The sequence below is a fragment of the Staurois parvus genome, unplaced genomic scaffold (genome assembly GCF_062004578.1).
Source record: "Staurois parvus isolate SC_StPar_1 unplaced genomic scaffold, SC_StPar_1.0 ptg000556l, whole genome shotgun sequence".
Taxonomy (NCBI): Eukaryota; Metazoa; Chordata; class Amphibia; order Anura; family Ranidae; genus Staurois; species Staurois parvus.
The window spans coordinates 1,410,883-1,426,978 of NW_028318352.1; the positions used below are offsets into that span (position 1 = coordinate 1,410,883).

At 38.8% G+C, this 16,096-nt stretch overlaps 1 protein-coding gene across 1 annotated transcript in view; it reads right to left on the reverse strand.

Moving 5' to 3' along the window:
• Positions 1–16,096, reverse strand: part of TBX5 (T-box transcription factor 5) — a 77,882-nt gene that overhangs the window by 42,424 nt on the left and 19,362 nt on the right. The window contains exon 3 of the mRNA XM_089691210.1: positions 11,500–11,647. Coding sequence (XP_089547336.1) covers positions 11,500–11,647 — 148 coding nt within the window. The remainder of the gene's footprint in view (positions 1–11,499; positions 11,648–16,096) is intronic.

Below are 16,096 nucleotides of genomic sequence, written 5' to 3' on the forward strand. Positions count from 1 at the left end.
CTTCCCCACCAAGTTTTTTGGGCACCTATCGGTTTTTTAACTGGAGAAAAAAAATTGATGATTTGTACAAAAATGCAGCTTATGGCAATGCATTTATTAAACTCACAAGAAGACAGGTCCTTACCTAATAGTCTCCCTTATAATGGGACCATTTTGTGCTACCTGCAATTTGCTGTATAACTAGAAAAATACATCTACATTAAAACATTTGTGACTTGCATTAATTGTAAAATTCTTTATTTTAAGTGTTAAAATTAGTGATAGCATTAGTCATTAAAAAATCACTGCTGCCTTATTGCGTCACAGAATGGAAGAGACATTTGTAATTTAAAACTGGAATTTCTAAAGCACATGTTAATGCATTGTTATCTTGCCCATTAGTCAGATAGACAGTTGGCATTGTTTCAGCAAAAGGTACAGGCTAAAATAAGGCAAGTATTTTTATGAGATAGTTGAATGACAAGAAGAAAAAAAACACACACATGTTCAGCAGTTCAAGCAGATGTTTACTAGGTATGCCTTTTCCTAAGATTGCAATGCAAATATATACCATCCCTTCTTAGCTACATATTTCCAAATAATGCAAACAATTAGAAGAGCTATGAATGCACCTATTTTCCCACAGTTAGATTTTCCAACTTTCCAAAGAAAGAGGAGTGGTCCTTTAATGGAGCATCCCTTGTATAAAACATTGATTAAATGATTATATTGTTACTAGGGATAATCCATATTAGTAGTATTACTAGTTTAAATTAGTCCTTGTGTAGTCAGCCTATTATATCCATAACAGTAGCTGCTTTCAGATCACTTTACAAAAAAATAGAAAAAAAGCTGACATTTCTAAACAAGCTGGTCAAGGTCTACTGTGCTGATTAACATTATATTTTAAAATGTCGGGATACTGAAGATCATATTCTTTTTTAATATGTGTTCTGCGTGTCCTTTACATTTTCTGCATTTGGTGAGCTGTTAACACACATCTATGCTTTTCAAAGTAGTTCGGATTACTTTGACAACAGCATTTAAGTTATCATTTAATTACACAGCGAATAATGTAACATATTTACGCAGCACACAACAAATGTGCGTCGCACGCAGACAGAATCACACACACAGTTAAATCCCAGAAGCCCTCCCCTTTTGTGTGGTTGACGTCTCCCTGTAGGCTGCTCTCTCATTTTCTCTCTGCCTTTTTTCCAAGACAACCATTCCATCAATCTTGAAAAGCCACAGAACACAACCTTGCCAAACAGCAGAGTGTGTATAAGAACCCTGTTCATTCATCCACTGATGTATGAGGGAGATTTAATGTATGTCTCCATTGGCATCACCTGTGCTAACCACCGTCTGATCACGGAGTTTACCCGCTGGCTGATGAAATTTTTCTACACCAGGCCCTGGAAGGATATGCCCAGCACGTTGCTTGCAGAGTAATTCCTGACAATTACCATCAACTCACTACTACTTGACTCACACATCAACAAGTTTTAAGTAACCCTTCCCTGACTGATGCATCTGTGAGATGATTTTCAGAACACAAGGAGTTAAAGGTTCCTTTGCACAAATATAAATCGTAAAGCATGTATTTTGATAGTACCCAAAAAACGACCTTGGTTATTTTCTGGCTGGTCATTTAACTGGTCTTAGTAAAGCTAGCTGCAGATAGCTGGATGTGGACTCACATTACTGAATATTTTTCCATGTCATTTATATACACTTTTAGATATACTGTATCTTAAAGTTTATCTAAACACAAAAACAAATATTTATATATTGCAGTTTACCAATCCTTATATTGATTTTAAAAGTTTAATTTTACCAAACTTGTTATACTTACCTGCTCTGTTGAATGGTTTTGACAGAGCAGCCCTGGTACCCACCTGGCGGTCCTGGTTCCTCCCCCCTGATGAGTACCCCCCAATAGCAAGCCTCTTGCTATGGGGGCACTCAAGAAGGCTTGCTTCCAAGCTGCACTCCTGTGAATGGACATTGTCCATTCACACACAGAGCGTGGCTAGGCCCTGTCCCCCCACGCTTTCCTTTGTGATTGACAGTAGCAGAAACCAATTTCTCCAGTTGCTGTGTGAGCTATTGAGGAGGGAGAGACCCGGGAGAGCCGTGGCGCTCATGCACATTGCTGGAGCAAAATGGAGCTCAGGTAAGTATAAGGGGGGCTGAGGGGGGAGATGTACCCTGAAGGTTTTTTACATTAATGCATGGAATGCATTAGGGTAAAAAAACTTTAGCTTTTAAAACCAACTGGTAATCAACTGGACAGTAATACTCTTCCTGTCTTAGGGCGTCTCCATTCTGGATGGAAGTGCAACAGAGACACTCTTGGACAGCAGCATTGCCAGCCTGTGGATAGCGTAGTGTTAGATGTACTGGCAAACTGAGATGGACTCAACTAACAAAATAAAGCCAAACTCCAGTTAACATCATTACAGCAACAATGTTTTTTTCCTTTTTTGGATAAAAGTTTCATATAATTAAAAGCTGACCATTCTAATTACCCCTGTCAGTGTTAAATGGTTTGTGTCAACCCTCTAACTGCCACCTTTGCTGAGCAATATGGTCTGCTAAGAAAATTGGAAAATAACAGCCTTACTGTCTGGATCAAGAGGTGAAAATAAAGGGGAAAAAATTAAAAAGCAGCCACCATATCTATTGGTAAGCTGCAATATATTACATTTTTGCTTTTGTGTTTAGATATGCTTTAATACCCATGAAAGAGATAGGGGACCAGTCAAAAACCTCAGCACTGCCTGAAATCAGCCACATTAGCTACTCATCATCTTGTGACAATGGGTATCCTAAATCCTATGGCTGCTTTAAATTAGATGTTTTCCCAAAATACCTTTAAAACCCCACAAAAACAATTAATGGTTTGCATCTTGACAGGAACCATTTGAAACTGCACATACTATGCACAGTTACACACTGGTGGTTTATATTCACTTATATGGTGAGCTGAATCTGTCATTATATTCAAAGAGGATCAACAATACAGTTCATTAAAGTGGACAAAAAAAGAGGCTGGTTTACTAAAAGAGTTACAAAAATGTATTTAAAAGTGTGACTAGTCACTGCAGTTATCCAATCACATAAAAAGCAAATTTCTATGCAGCGGTACGTTCCAGTGTCTTTTGAAATACACTATAATGCTCACCCAGGCTTTTTTTTGCAATGTGTTGGAGCACCATAGTGGCGTGGTGGGAGCAAAACAGTACATTCCAACACATGCCATAGCACAGTTTAAAGAAATGAGGAGACTGTGGAGAAGCAACAATTCACTTGTGTGCATGCGTTCTGATGGTCATTCACACTAGAAATCGCACAGGAACGAGATTCGTGTTCCTGTTCGATTCAGATGCTGTTCTTTGTAGTTCAATTTCAGCCTAGTCATTTTGAATGGACTGAAATCGCACCGCATAAAACGTAATGCATGCACTACTTTTGGAAACTCATTGCAACTTGATTGTATTGTACCATGTGATCCAGTGTGGGTAAATGTACTGGATTTGTGACCTGTGTTTGGTGTGTCATTAATATTGTACTGACACCCGCTGCAGATCGCAAGGGCAGTGTGATTTGAATGCGGTGCAGGAAACCCGTATGGAAAGCGTGGTTCCCCATACCACGTTCTATTGTGAACAAAGGTGGGGCTAAGTTCCTTTCATAATATAAGTTACGATATAGGCCATATGTGTTGGACAACACTTCTAGTGACCATTCAATCAAACCTTTAAGCTGGGTGTGTTAACTTTTTCAAAACTACAGCTTGATATTTTTTTGTTGGCTTTGCGTATTAACGAAATGGGATCCTGGAACAAAACGTATGTATTTCTAATGTCTAAGTTTCCTATATTCCATTTTTATCTAATTTAACTGATTTATTTATGTGCATAATACATAATGTGTGATTATGTGCATAATACATATGTGAATACATTTGTTGCTCTCATTTACGTGGGCCACTGGAGGGCAGTAAAAATAGTTGAGCTGCAGTTTTAACACTCCACCCCCCCTCTCCCCCCCCCCAAACTATCCATCTGTAAGTTAATATGGCCAGTGGCTATATTGATACACATTGCAGTGGTGCAGCAAAATTCATATAACAGGTTGAGTTCGGCAAGTAGTGCTTCCGCTACACTCAACCCATTCAAGTGAATAGGGCTGCACTGGAACAGCATGCCAAACCTTTGGTGTGTTGTTGAGGCATGATATTTCTACTGAAAATCTCCATTTGACTGCAAACAAAATGCATTCCATGTCTCCTACCTCCCATGCCCCCAAACAGCAAACAGTTACCTGTTTTATGATAAAATTGCACCCATGTCTTGCCTGGCCACATCTGTATACAACTTACTATCATCCTCCCTGGACACACTCACTCCTTTCTCTACACGCAGATCCAGACCTTGCCTTCTACAACCCTGGCAAACAGATGACACCAGAAGTCTCAAGAGATGTAGCCGTGCTCTTGAGCAAGCATGACATAAAACTAAATCCCTCTAAGACTTCACCCTCTACAAAATTGCCCTTCTCAAATACAACTCTGGTCTCCACGCTGCTAAACAAACCTACTACACCACTCTCATCAAAGCCCTCTCATCCAATCCTCGTCAACTGTTTTCTATGCTTACTTCACCCCCCATTGCCTCCACCCACCAACTTACTGCCCATGAGATTGCCAGTCATTTCAACAACAAGATCGACACAATTCGTGATGAGATCTCCAGTGTCAAGCTTTCTCCTCCAACCAACATACCAGGTCCAACCTCACACTCAATACTCTCTTCCTTCAACCCTGTTACCTATGAGGAAGTTTCCAAACTCCTTTCTGAGGCCCATCTCACCACCCTCACAATTATTGCGGCCTCCTTCCTGTTCTATCCTAAACTCTCTAATCCACATTTTCAACCTCACCCTCTTCACCGGCACCTTTACCTCCAAACATGCACTGGTTACCCCCATACTTAAAAAATCCTTGCTGGACCTAACCTGTTTGAATAACTTAAGCCTCAACTCCCTGCTCACATTTGCCTCCAAGCTTCTCAAGTGCCTTGTGCACAACTGTATGAGTTTCTACCTCACTGACAACAACCTTCTCGATCCCCTACAGTCTGGCTTCTGCCCACAACATTCCACTGAAACTGCCCTACTAAAACTCACTAATGACATTCTAACTGCTAAAACCAATGGCCATTACTCCATACTCATACTCTTAGACCTTTCCTCTGCTTTTGACATGGTTGGCCACCCACTCTTCTGCAGTAAACTCCAATCCCTTGGCCCCCGTGACTCTGCTCTTTCCGGGTTTTCCTCATAGCTATCTCAGCGCACTTTCAGCGTCACATACAACACCAACTCCTCTTCCTCTTTTTGTTGGGGTACCCCAAATCTCTGTCCTTGGGCCCCGCCTATTCTCTCTGTACACCTTCTCCCTGAATCAATTGATAACCTCCCATGGCTTCCAATACCACCTCTACGCTAACGACACCCAGATCTATCTCTCTACTCCCCAGCTCACCCCCTTGTTCTCCTCTCGTATCACAAATCCACTGAGCAACATATCAGTATGGATGTCACATCACTTCCTCAAACTCAGTCTTTCTGAAAACAGAGCTTACAATATTTATTTCTCCCTGATTCCGCACTCATGACTTTAACATTAAGATCAACAGCACAACCATTGGTCCCTCACAACATGCCAGGGTGCTAGGTTTAACCCTAGACTCTGACCTCTCCTTTGGGCCCCACTTCCAATTACTGGCTAAATCCTGCTGCCTTAACCTCCACAACATTTCCAGAATTTCGCCTTCATCACTAAGAAACCAAAATACTAATTAACCACGCCTTGGTTATATATATAACATATATATTATAAACACATTTTAATTGGAATCATTCATATTATCATTCAAGCAAATCCAAAAGAAAAAGTCTTTCTTCATACCAGAATAATGAAACTTATAATTCTCAAAATAATAAAACGAGACATTCAATGGAATCCTACAGGTTTGTGTCGTCTCTCTGCCAATGGGAGGGGGAAGGACAGGAGGTTCATGTGAGATAAGGGTTATACAAAAGGTGTTAGAAAGCCCTCAATGGCCATCCATAATCTACAAACAAAAAGATCATGGATGACCATTGAGGGCTTTCTAACACATTTTGTATACCCCTTATCTTATGTAAACTTCCTGCCCTTCCCCCCTCATGGGAGAGACGACACACACCTGTAGGATTCCAGTGAATCTATGGTTTTAATATTTTGAGAATTATGGGTTTCATCATACTGGTATGAACAAGCACCTTTTCCTTTGGATAAGCTCGTATGATGATATGAATGCTTCCAACTAGAATGTGTTTATGATATATATGTTATATCTTTTAAAGATTCTTTACATGTACTCCTGAAGAAGACCCATCGAAAAGTGTCAAGTCTACATGTATATTGGATCCAAACAATCATTTGAACCCTATATTCAATATTTTATTGTTTGTTTTGTGTTTGACTTTTACTGAATGTTATAATAAAATTTATGTTTTTTATATACGCAGTGTTCTCTTTGTATCCATATGTTCCTGTAAAAGTCCTTGGCTACTACCACTGTTATATGTAGAACTTTATACCTCATCTGTTAATGAGAACTTCCTGGTTTTGATATAGTCCAAACGGTTTCTGTAGTTTAATAGGCTTCTGAGTACATTAACTATATTGTGTATGTGTAAGTCTATATAATTGAGGTAGGCACATGGTTCTGTATGTTGAAGCATAGGTTAGTGCTTTGTAAAATAGGACAAATAAACAGCTGTTTCTAACTGGACTATAGCCTTGTAGCCAGGACTGCTCTTTTTTTTCATTTGCCATGTGTATGATGCACATGTAACTTTGTATTAATATTCAAAAAACACCAGTTTGAATAGCATTTTCCTGTTTATACCCTATCAATTAATTTTCATATTTATTACTGAAATGTAAAAAGCATGACTCTAAAGCTAGCCACACACACATAGACAAACACGTGGGCTGAACAAAAAAAAATTAAATAGATAGCTGCAGCCCCCTCATCTGTCTGAATACCCAAACAGTGACCCTATCTGATAGAATCAGACACTGTTTGGCTGACAATTTTCCACCCAACTTCTTCGACTTTTCAAGTGCAGTTTGTCTAGTCAAATGGTGCCAAAAGAGCCACCCATGGCTTAAATGTTGTCCAGTTCTGATGGAAATTTGTACGATCAGCCTAAATTTGTGTTGTGCAGCACACTGGATACTTGCATGTACCATTGGCTTTTAAAGAGTATTGCAACCTGTGAGCCCGTATTTTGCAGGGACTCAACACAGTCCAACATACATAGCACATCTTTTAATGCGGAAGCAACAACTCCACAGGCTTCATCTGTGTTTCCTCCTATGATCTCTATCGCCCATTCTGAGAACAGTTTATGCTTTGCTTGATATTTTGCTAATATGGTCAGAGTCAAATTCTCATTAGAATCTAGTGTTTGCATATTCATATCATTTTTTTTAAAACACAAAAATTTTAATTGCACTTAGGATCTTGATAAAGATAGCATATTGCAAATACTGCAATGTAACTAGGAGTGTATCATAATTGTATCATAATTGTGGAAAACAAAATTATTTCATAAACAAAGACATCTTTTTTATGTCCATTGTACCTTTAAATAAATCTATACTGTTAAATGTGTAGACCTAGAAGTGTGGAGTGGACCTGAATTTTGCAGCAATATCAGAGATTCCATTTGGCAGTGTTCCCAGTCTGTTGCTATAGTAACCGGCATGATTTCACTAACAGAATAAAACCAGGAGATGAATATACAGCCCAATACCTCGGCACATGTTATGCCCCTTTCATCTCCCTGCACAACATGTTACATGCTTGAGTTTAGTTGATCTAAAACCTAAAATCTGAACAGAATATGTGCAGGGGGGGGGGGGTCATACTGGTTAAAGTTGCAGCTGTACAATATAAATTGGGATTCGAAGGGTTGAAAAAATAAATTTTTTTTTAATAAAAATAGAAAATGTATATAACACGTTAATGTTTAGTGTCAGAATTAGTGGTGTAACCATTTGTGAGATGAGAAACTTGCTAACGTTAACTTGCGGTGTTCAAATCTGGACATTTTGTTATTCCCCAATGCATAATGATTTGCACATTTTTAGTTATAGGACATCCATGTAAACCCAAAAGGCTAGGTATAGGTGGAATTGGGTGAGGAAGGTGAGTGAAGTGGGTACATTTTATGCAAGTCTTTAAGAATGATTTACCCTGCTACTCCTAAGAGTACCTAATACACTTAAATCACCAATTCTCATGGTGCACGTGATCTCAGTCACCCAAATCCTTTTTATTTTGTTCCTCTGCATATGATCAGAGCCCATACACTTGCATTTTCCTTGATGCACAAAATACAGCTTTTTTTTCGTTTCTCTCTTTTGACTAGCAATACTAATATTATTGTGATTAAGGGCAAGGTTGTGAAACCTATTCCAACCAATATTAACATGAAATTATAGACAGAAAAGATCTAAGGTCTAGGTAATCCCCAACAAAAGGAGATGAATAAATGACGTCTAGTTGTTGAGATCTTTGTCATTTAGTGTACTCTATTATTCTTAGTGGGGTTGTTTTTTTTTTGTTTGGAGATTACCTAGTCAGAATATGTTATACTAAAGTTTTGCAATAAAGGGTAATTTTATGTGCATATGGCTTCTCCTCTGACCTTGTCCTTTTCTTGGCTTGTGTGTTGATGTCAGAGACGTACCAACAGGATTCTAACTAATTCATAATACCTAAACATTATTTGTAACAAAACTTTCAGGTAGTGCTCAGTGGCATAACTGTGGACTGCTGTGGGGTGGGAAAGAGTCTCATTAGGAAGACTGTTAAAATGGAACGTGATAAGAAATCATGTTTTTTGACAAGGAACATACATTCCACATTCAATATGATGATACCAAAATTAGTGTGTGCTGTAAATTGCCTTCAACATTGCTCCTGTTTCTTTTTGCTGGATGCTGCCTATTTTCTGAAGCCCAGATCCTCTGAGCAGCAGTAAATATGTAGGCTGTCAGCAAATCGGCCTCTAGTGGCTCTGATTTTCGGCACAATGCCACAAATGAAGAGCAATTGAGCATGTGCAGAGCAGGGTATGACAGTGTATTACTGGATTTAAACAGTATAGGCACTTATTTTTTATGTTTTACCTAACTATGCATGCAGAAGGGACCAGCATTAATTGATCTATCAGGACTTTACTTTCTGACTAAAGTTTCTCTTTACAGGAAACAAAACATAGAAAATCTCTGTGTAAAGATAACTCAGATCTATTATTGTATCATTAAGGATTGGAGAAGCTGCCATTGACACCGATCCATGCCCCCTGTGAACTCTCCAGTCTTGAAGTGGTGATATCAGATGCACAGGAGGAGTCATAAGAATTGTCACTAGTCACAGATCGACCTTGCTTTTTCTGTGCAACATGAAGCCTTTTATTTAGCTATCCCAGCAGTGTAGATTTATTAGGCTTCTTGGGTAAAACTGTCTTCCTGGGGCTGTAATAATCCCAGAATGTCTTCACAGCTAAAACCTGATAAGTCGGTTTGTAATTCTGCCAAAAATGTCCAAGTTATACATACGTTTTTAGGTTTTAAGGTAATTATTTGCAGCAACACCAACAAATACTGTATGTAATAATATAAAATATATTGATAGGTATTATTTTTTACTGCTAGACTGTGGTGGTGGTAGAAAGGCTTAGAATTTGAACTAAGGCTCTAAATTCTTAAATTCTAAAATGACCGAGGAGCTACTAAGATCAGAATAGTTAGCTGGCAAATTATGGTTAAAAATTACCCCCCCCCCCCCTCCTATTCCCTGACAACGTTTATCTAGAGCACTGGTCCCTATTGGTGTACTGACTATGCTAAGTGCGCACCTGCTACCTTCCCTTGATTTAAGCAAACTTTATGTTAAATCAGTGATGAATGACCATTTTATCACAGTTGACACTGCCAAGCACCATGGAAAGAGGTAACTGGGGCCCCATCAAACTTTTGCTATAAGGATCCATAATCTGTAGTTATAGTGGTACTCCCCATGAAAGGAGGTGAGTATAATTTATACACTTCATTCACTACTTTCTACTGTCAATGTAATATTTTAATCTCATTACATTAGATCTGTGTGTATCACAACCTCATTTTTGGAGTTCTTGGAACATTTGGGTAATGCTGAAAAATGTGTTTTTAAATGTATTCATATTTTATACATTTTTTTGCTGCACTTTTGGTTTAATAATACTGTGTATATGAAATTGGGAGCTTTTATGATTCTATTGAAGACAAGATTGGAGTGCTAACAGGGCAATGCCTTATTTGTACCTGAATCCAGGAAGAATGAGAATCTGGAGGTCAGTCCATTAGAATTTGATCAATTGTTCATTTATTTATTTGGGCATTCTTGCTATGCTGTGATATAATATTTTTTGGAATATCTTTTCAAAAATGACTAGTACATTAAACATTACTTATTCGCCAGTGTCAAGCCATACATTGATTGCATTATGTATTGTGGTTCTTGCTACTGTGATGGTGCTGATTTGCATTGCCTTTGGCAATCATTGTGTGACCAAATATATACTTCTTGCAGGTTAAAATTGTATCCTATATAGAGCTTTAGGTTTTACAGCCTGTGCTAAATGAATCCATCAAAAACATGTTACAGGTGCCCTTGTACAGATGCCCTAAGAATCCATCTATATCCGGAAATCAATTCCCGCTGTGTATGGATTGTGGAAAAAATGACATATGATTAGGCATACAGGAGGTACTGTAGCAGGCATAAGGGAGGTTTTACGCAATCAAGAGGGAAAAGGTTAGGAGAAGACATATGACTGGCAATATACTCGTGAAGATGCAGTTGCCTTTTCCACTTCAGTAGTAGGTGGGTGCATAAAAGGGCAGGACCTGTAACCTTTGCTGCCAATGTAGTACACAGCTCATGATGGAGGGGATTAAGCTTTGGCACTTTCACTAAATCTGTCCATACACTGTAAGATTTCTCTCTTTCAGCCCTTTAGGGATTAAACAGCATAAATGGAGAGAAAACCCTGCCAGCTATTATTTTTTTGACAGCCGGCACCTGCAGCTGTACAAAAACCCAAACAGTGGCTGCATATGTGGCTGCATATGTTTGGATGCAATAACTGTTCAACTCACATTTTTCTGCCCAGCTACTTGGATTCTCATATTAAAGAATGTTAGACTGGAGGGTGTATGGACAGGGCCACCCACTTCTCAAGATTCATCCATTCGTGTATGGCCAGCTTTAAGGACCTTGTCCCAGTACTGGTGACATGTTACAGAAACTCAGCTTAGATTTTACCCAAGCATGTGTTAAATAAGGAATTTTTTCACAATATTTGTCTACTTACATCAGTCGTTCACATAGTAGAGGTACTTACATGCCCAAAAGGATCCAGATGGTTGTTAGTGAGCTTTAGCTTTTGGAAAGAAACCAGTTGCCGCATCCAATGTGCCCCAGTGGCAGGAGAGTCTGGGTGAACATACAAACGCCCAGGCATTGCTGGCTCAGCCTTACCAGTTACCGACCTACGGTATGAAAAGAAAGCATGAAATCCAATGAAATATGATTGCTTTTTCTCCATCCAAAGATAGACAAGGAACTTTTGATAAGTATACATAGTCTATAGCAGAAGTGTGAATGCAGGGATTGGAAAATGCTGCATTCTTAATTCCTTAAAACCAACTCCAACTAAATCTTTTTCATTTGTTTTGGATAGAACAGCAAAGGGTTAGATCCTCTCCAACGAGAGTAAAGACAAAAACCAAAACACATATTTAGTAAAGTGGGAAAAGGTTAGATCCTTTTGACCATGTTTATTCATGGCTGTTCCTTCTTGCCTTGGTGACAACTGCTCCCTTATTTTTTCTGGTGTCTCAGCAACGGAAAGTGAGAAAATACTCCCCAATGTCAGAGACAGAAATAAAAACCTGGCAAAAGCATACAATAGTTCTTTCTTACTCTATCCAAAAAAAAAACCAAAAACAAATTTGACTTCAGTTGGGCTTCAGAGCAGGGGTAAGCATCCTTGGCACTCCACATGTGGTGAAAAACTACAAATTCTATCATACCCCTGCATCTGGGAGGCATGTCTGTGGAAAACCCTGCCCAGTCACTTCAGTGTATGTAATATGTTTTCCCAAATTCTCTTGCTAGGCTTTAATTGGAATGGATGCATGTTGACCATTCACCATAAGGGATGTGCCACATCCTGAAGGTGCCTGATAGTGGCAGAATTGTGCCTGTACATCCACGTGTGCAGTGGCCAGGCCAATGCTGGCTGAAGAAATGATGACCACTGTCTGATAGCACTAGGGCTGACACCTTTTGGTCCAAAGAAAACCAAACAGGGACCATATTGCAGAGGGATTTAATAAAAGTAAGCATAGCTTTACAGGTGTGGTCACATGTTATCATAGAGCCAGAGTTTCATTAACAACTATGATAATCAAAATTAAGTTTTTTTATCTCTAATCCAATGTAGTCTAACTCCACAGTCTCCTTAAGGAAAAGTGCAAATGTTATTGTAATTTGTTAGATCGGAAATTTACTTTGAAATTAAATTAAGGCTTTAACCTCCCTGGCGGTATGATTATTTCAGATTTTTGGTGCTGAAAGCGGTACAATTTTTTTGCATGGAAATATGTAGTTTTTTTTATTGTAGGCCTGGAATTTTTAGGAATAACTCACTGAAATCTGTCCGAACAAGAGTCTAGTAAACATCCCGGGTATGAAAAAATTTGAAACACAAAATCATAAATTATAATTTAATAAATAATCATAAAAAATAATAATATAATAATAAATTTAATTCAATAATATAATCAAACCAAAAACACTGAAATTTGAAATATAGCGCCAAGTTCGCACATCACTGAGCAAAGTCGCAAAATTGTTTTCAGTGTCTGATGAAGAATTTCCCCACGAATCATAATCACTCAATTCTGCAAGTGGTTCTGATTTACTATCGCTGTTTTCTAGCTGGTCTAAAACAGCTTTTGACCTAAAGGGACACTTTTTGGACGCCATGGACGTTTCTCAGTTTCCAGGCAGAAAGAACAGTAAAAATGCAGGCAGGGCACAGGACAAAGCACTAGGGACAAAATGTATGTGAAATGCTTTGATACAGTAATGTTTTACTATGTGATTTTAGTGATTTTAGTGAATGTCACTTTTTGTCATTTTTGAATTTCCCGCCGTTCCGTCCCCCGTACATCCCGACGCTCACAGGGGACGGAACCCAGAAGACAGATGCCGGCATCCGCTGGATTACATTTCCGGGGACACTGCAGGAGGGACATCGCGGGAGCGCAGGACAAGGTAAGTGATCGAGGGATCGTGGAGCAGCGCCGCATAGTATTCCAGAGCGTAGCTCAGGGTTACCGCTTGTGGTACTGAAACTTTACCCCGAGCTACACTCAGGAATACCGCCAGGGAGGTTAAAAAAAAACATGCAAATTGTTTTTGTTAAAGAGGAACTTTACTTTCTCAGTCAACATTAACTATTTTTATTCAATATACTGCTAGCATTATTAAATAGATAAGAAGGTATATTATATTTACTTGTTTTAAATTTTTTTTGCATTACTTCAGTTGTTTCCTGTTTTTTGGCCTAGGCAAATGATGTCATACATCTCAGGAGTCATCATGGGCATTTTTTTTCTTTCATCAGGAGGAGGGACTCTCTCCAAAAAGCTCACCCTCCTGCCTGTATGCCTGAGCAAAGCACAGATGGATTCCAGGAAGTAAATGCTACATGAATCATCCACCCTTACTCAAAATGGCCAAGACTAGAAATGCTAGAGGGAAGGGCAACTTTGGAAGGGTTTTTTCAACAAAATAAAGCATGGAGACGTGAATGGATGGGTGACTTTGCTGTTAATATTAAAAGTGAATTAAATAGCGGTTTCAGTTTTTGATGCTGAGATAAGTTGCAATTTTATGTGTGCCACAAAAATCAACAAACAAAGGGAATAGAAATTAAAAATATTATATAGAAATAGAAAAATAAATAAACCTGCAAAGTAAATTAGCTAAGGGAGAAACTCAAGAAGAACTAATTAGGGTTAACAAAGTTTAACTTACTTAAAGTCAGCTGGTTCAGCAGCAACCAGGCTTTTTTGGTATGTGATTACTCCACTCTTCAACAGAAGTCATTCTAACACCCAGCTTTTGTTAAACAGTCATGCTGGAAAACCATAATTCGGTCAATGCTTGCAGCCAATGGCTGCAGCACTGATCTGTGTACTGTATTCTGGAAGGGGGGAGCCCCCGCTGTTAGAATACAATAGTGCAGCAGGGAAGATCCCTACATTCGCATTGCTTGTGTGGATGCGGGGAACAATCAATTTTTTTTTTCATTCAACCCACTGGTCTTTAACATGTTAATGTTTCCATAAGATTTTGATGATTCAGTTTAACTGAGCAGATTACAACCTGTAACATCGCCAGACAAGAACTAGCAGCAGCCTACATCCGAAAAATGTAATACATTGCATTGAATAAAACACAACCACAAAACACATTAGAGTCAACAAATATGAGACATCCCACCTAAGTGTTATATAATGAATTTGTCAGCATCATGTGCAGAATTCTATATACTATTGTTATACTATTTAACAAACCAACCCCTATATCCCCATTGTATAACTGTTGTATTTATTTAGAACTGTTTGCTAGTGTGCCCGTTAAAAAAGAAATAATAATAATAATATAGTCCCGTGAATACACATAAATAATAGAGGTGACTCTGTTATTCGTGAGGAGGTGGTGTTAAAATGCGCACTCACCGGACGCGCATTTTAAATGCGCATTGGGTATAAATCCTGCTGTCAGGTGGTGAGCGATTCCTCCTTTACCGGGTCCTAGATAGAATAACCCATCTAGGACCCGGTAAAGGAGGAATCGCTCACCACCTGACAGCAGGATTTATACCCAATGCGCATTTAAAATGCGCGTCCGGTGAGTGCGCATTTTAACACCACCTCCTCACGAATAACAGAGTCACCTCTATTATTTATGTGTATTCACGGGACTATTTTTATGTATACTTATATTCACTATTGCTCACTAGCGCTGCACTTCCTTTATATTTATTGTCTATTACTATAGGTCCTTGGTACCTATTTTGTGCATAGCAGCTTGTGGGGTTTTCTCTTACTAAGGCGCTCTTCACTACTTTTTAATAATAATAATATACTCTTCACAGGCATGTTTGTTTATGAAGCATGCTTTTTTCCACTAGTACCCATATAGTTCTTGCATTCGTCAGAAAAAAATATTCTATAGAACTGTTACATAAATGGAAGTGTGGGTTCTATTAAAGTACATGTGAACCCTTACCTTGTAAAACAACCCATTCAGTTTAAAATAGAAAAGAAAGGCAAAACATTATAAATAAATGTTTTTCCTTTCTTATAAGTGATCACATACCCTCTGTGCTCAGCTGCATAAGGAGCTCCGCGAACTTGGGAAGGAGAAACAGCAGCACACTGATCTTCCCAGCGATGGCTATGCAGGGAAGGGGGTCAGCACAAGTCTAGTCATTTGAGGAGAGCAGACTGAGTTTCCAACACAGCTAGAGAAATGACCATGCTGTGCTCTCCTGTCTAGTGTAGTAATTGTTTAATAGGAATGCAAAGGGACTGACAGGAACACCAGAAATTTCACACAGATGAAGCAATACAAACAGAACAGGATACTTCTTCATACAAGTACATGATGAAGCAGGCACATATCAAGAATATGAAATTTTGGGTTTCCATATTCTTTTAGGCTAGTCATACATTATACAATTCTCTAGTACAATTTACCTTTAGATTTACCAAAACCATATAATATGAGGTCAAACCTAAACACTTTCAGTTTGTATGCAATCAGATAGGCCCTTGCCAGGGACGTATTTACCGTCCGGCATTTTTCAGGGTTTTCTATTGAACCAGCAGATACCACCCAATATTCGGCAGGTGTGAACT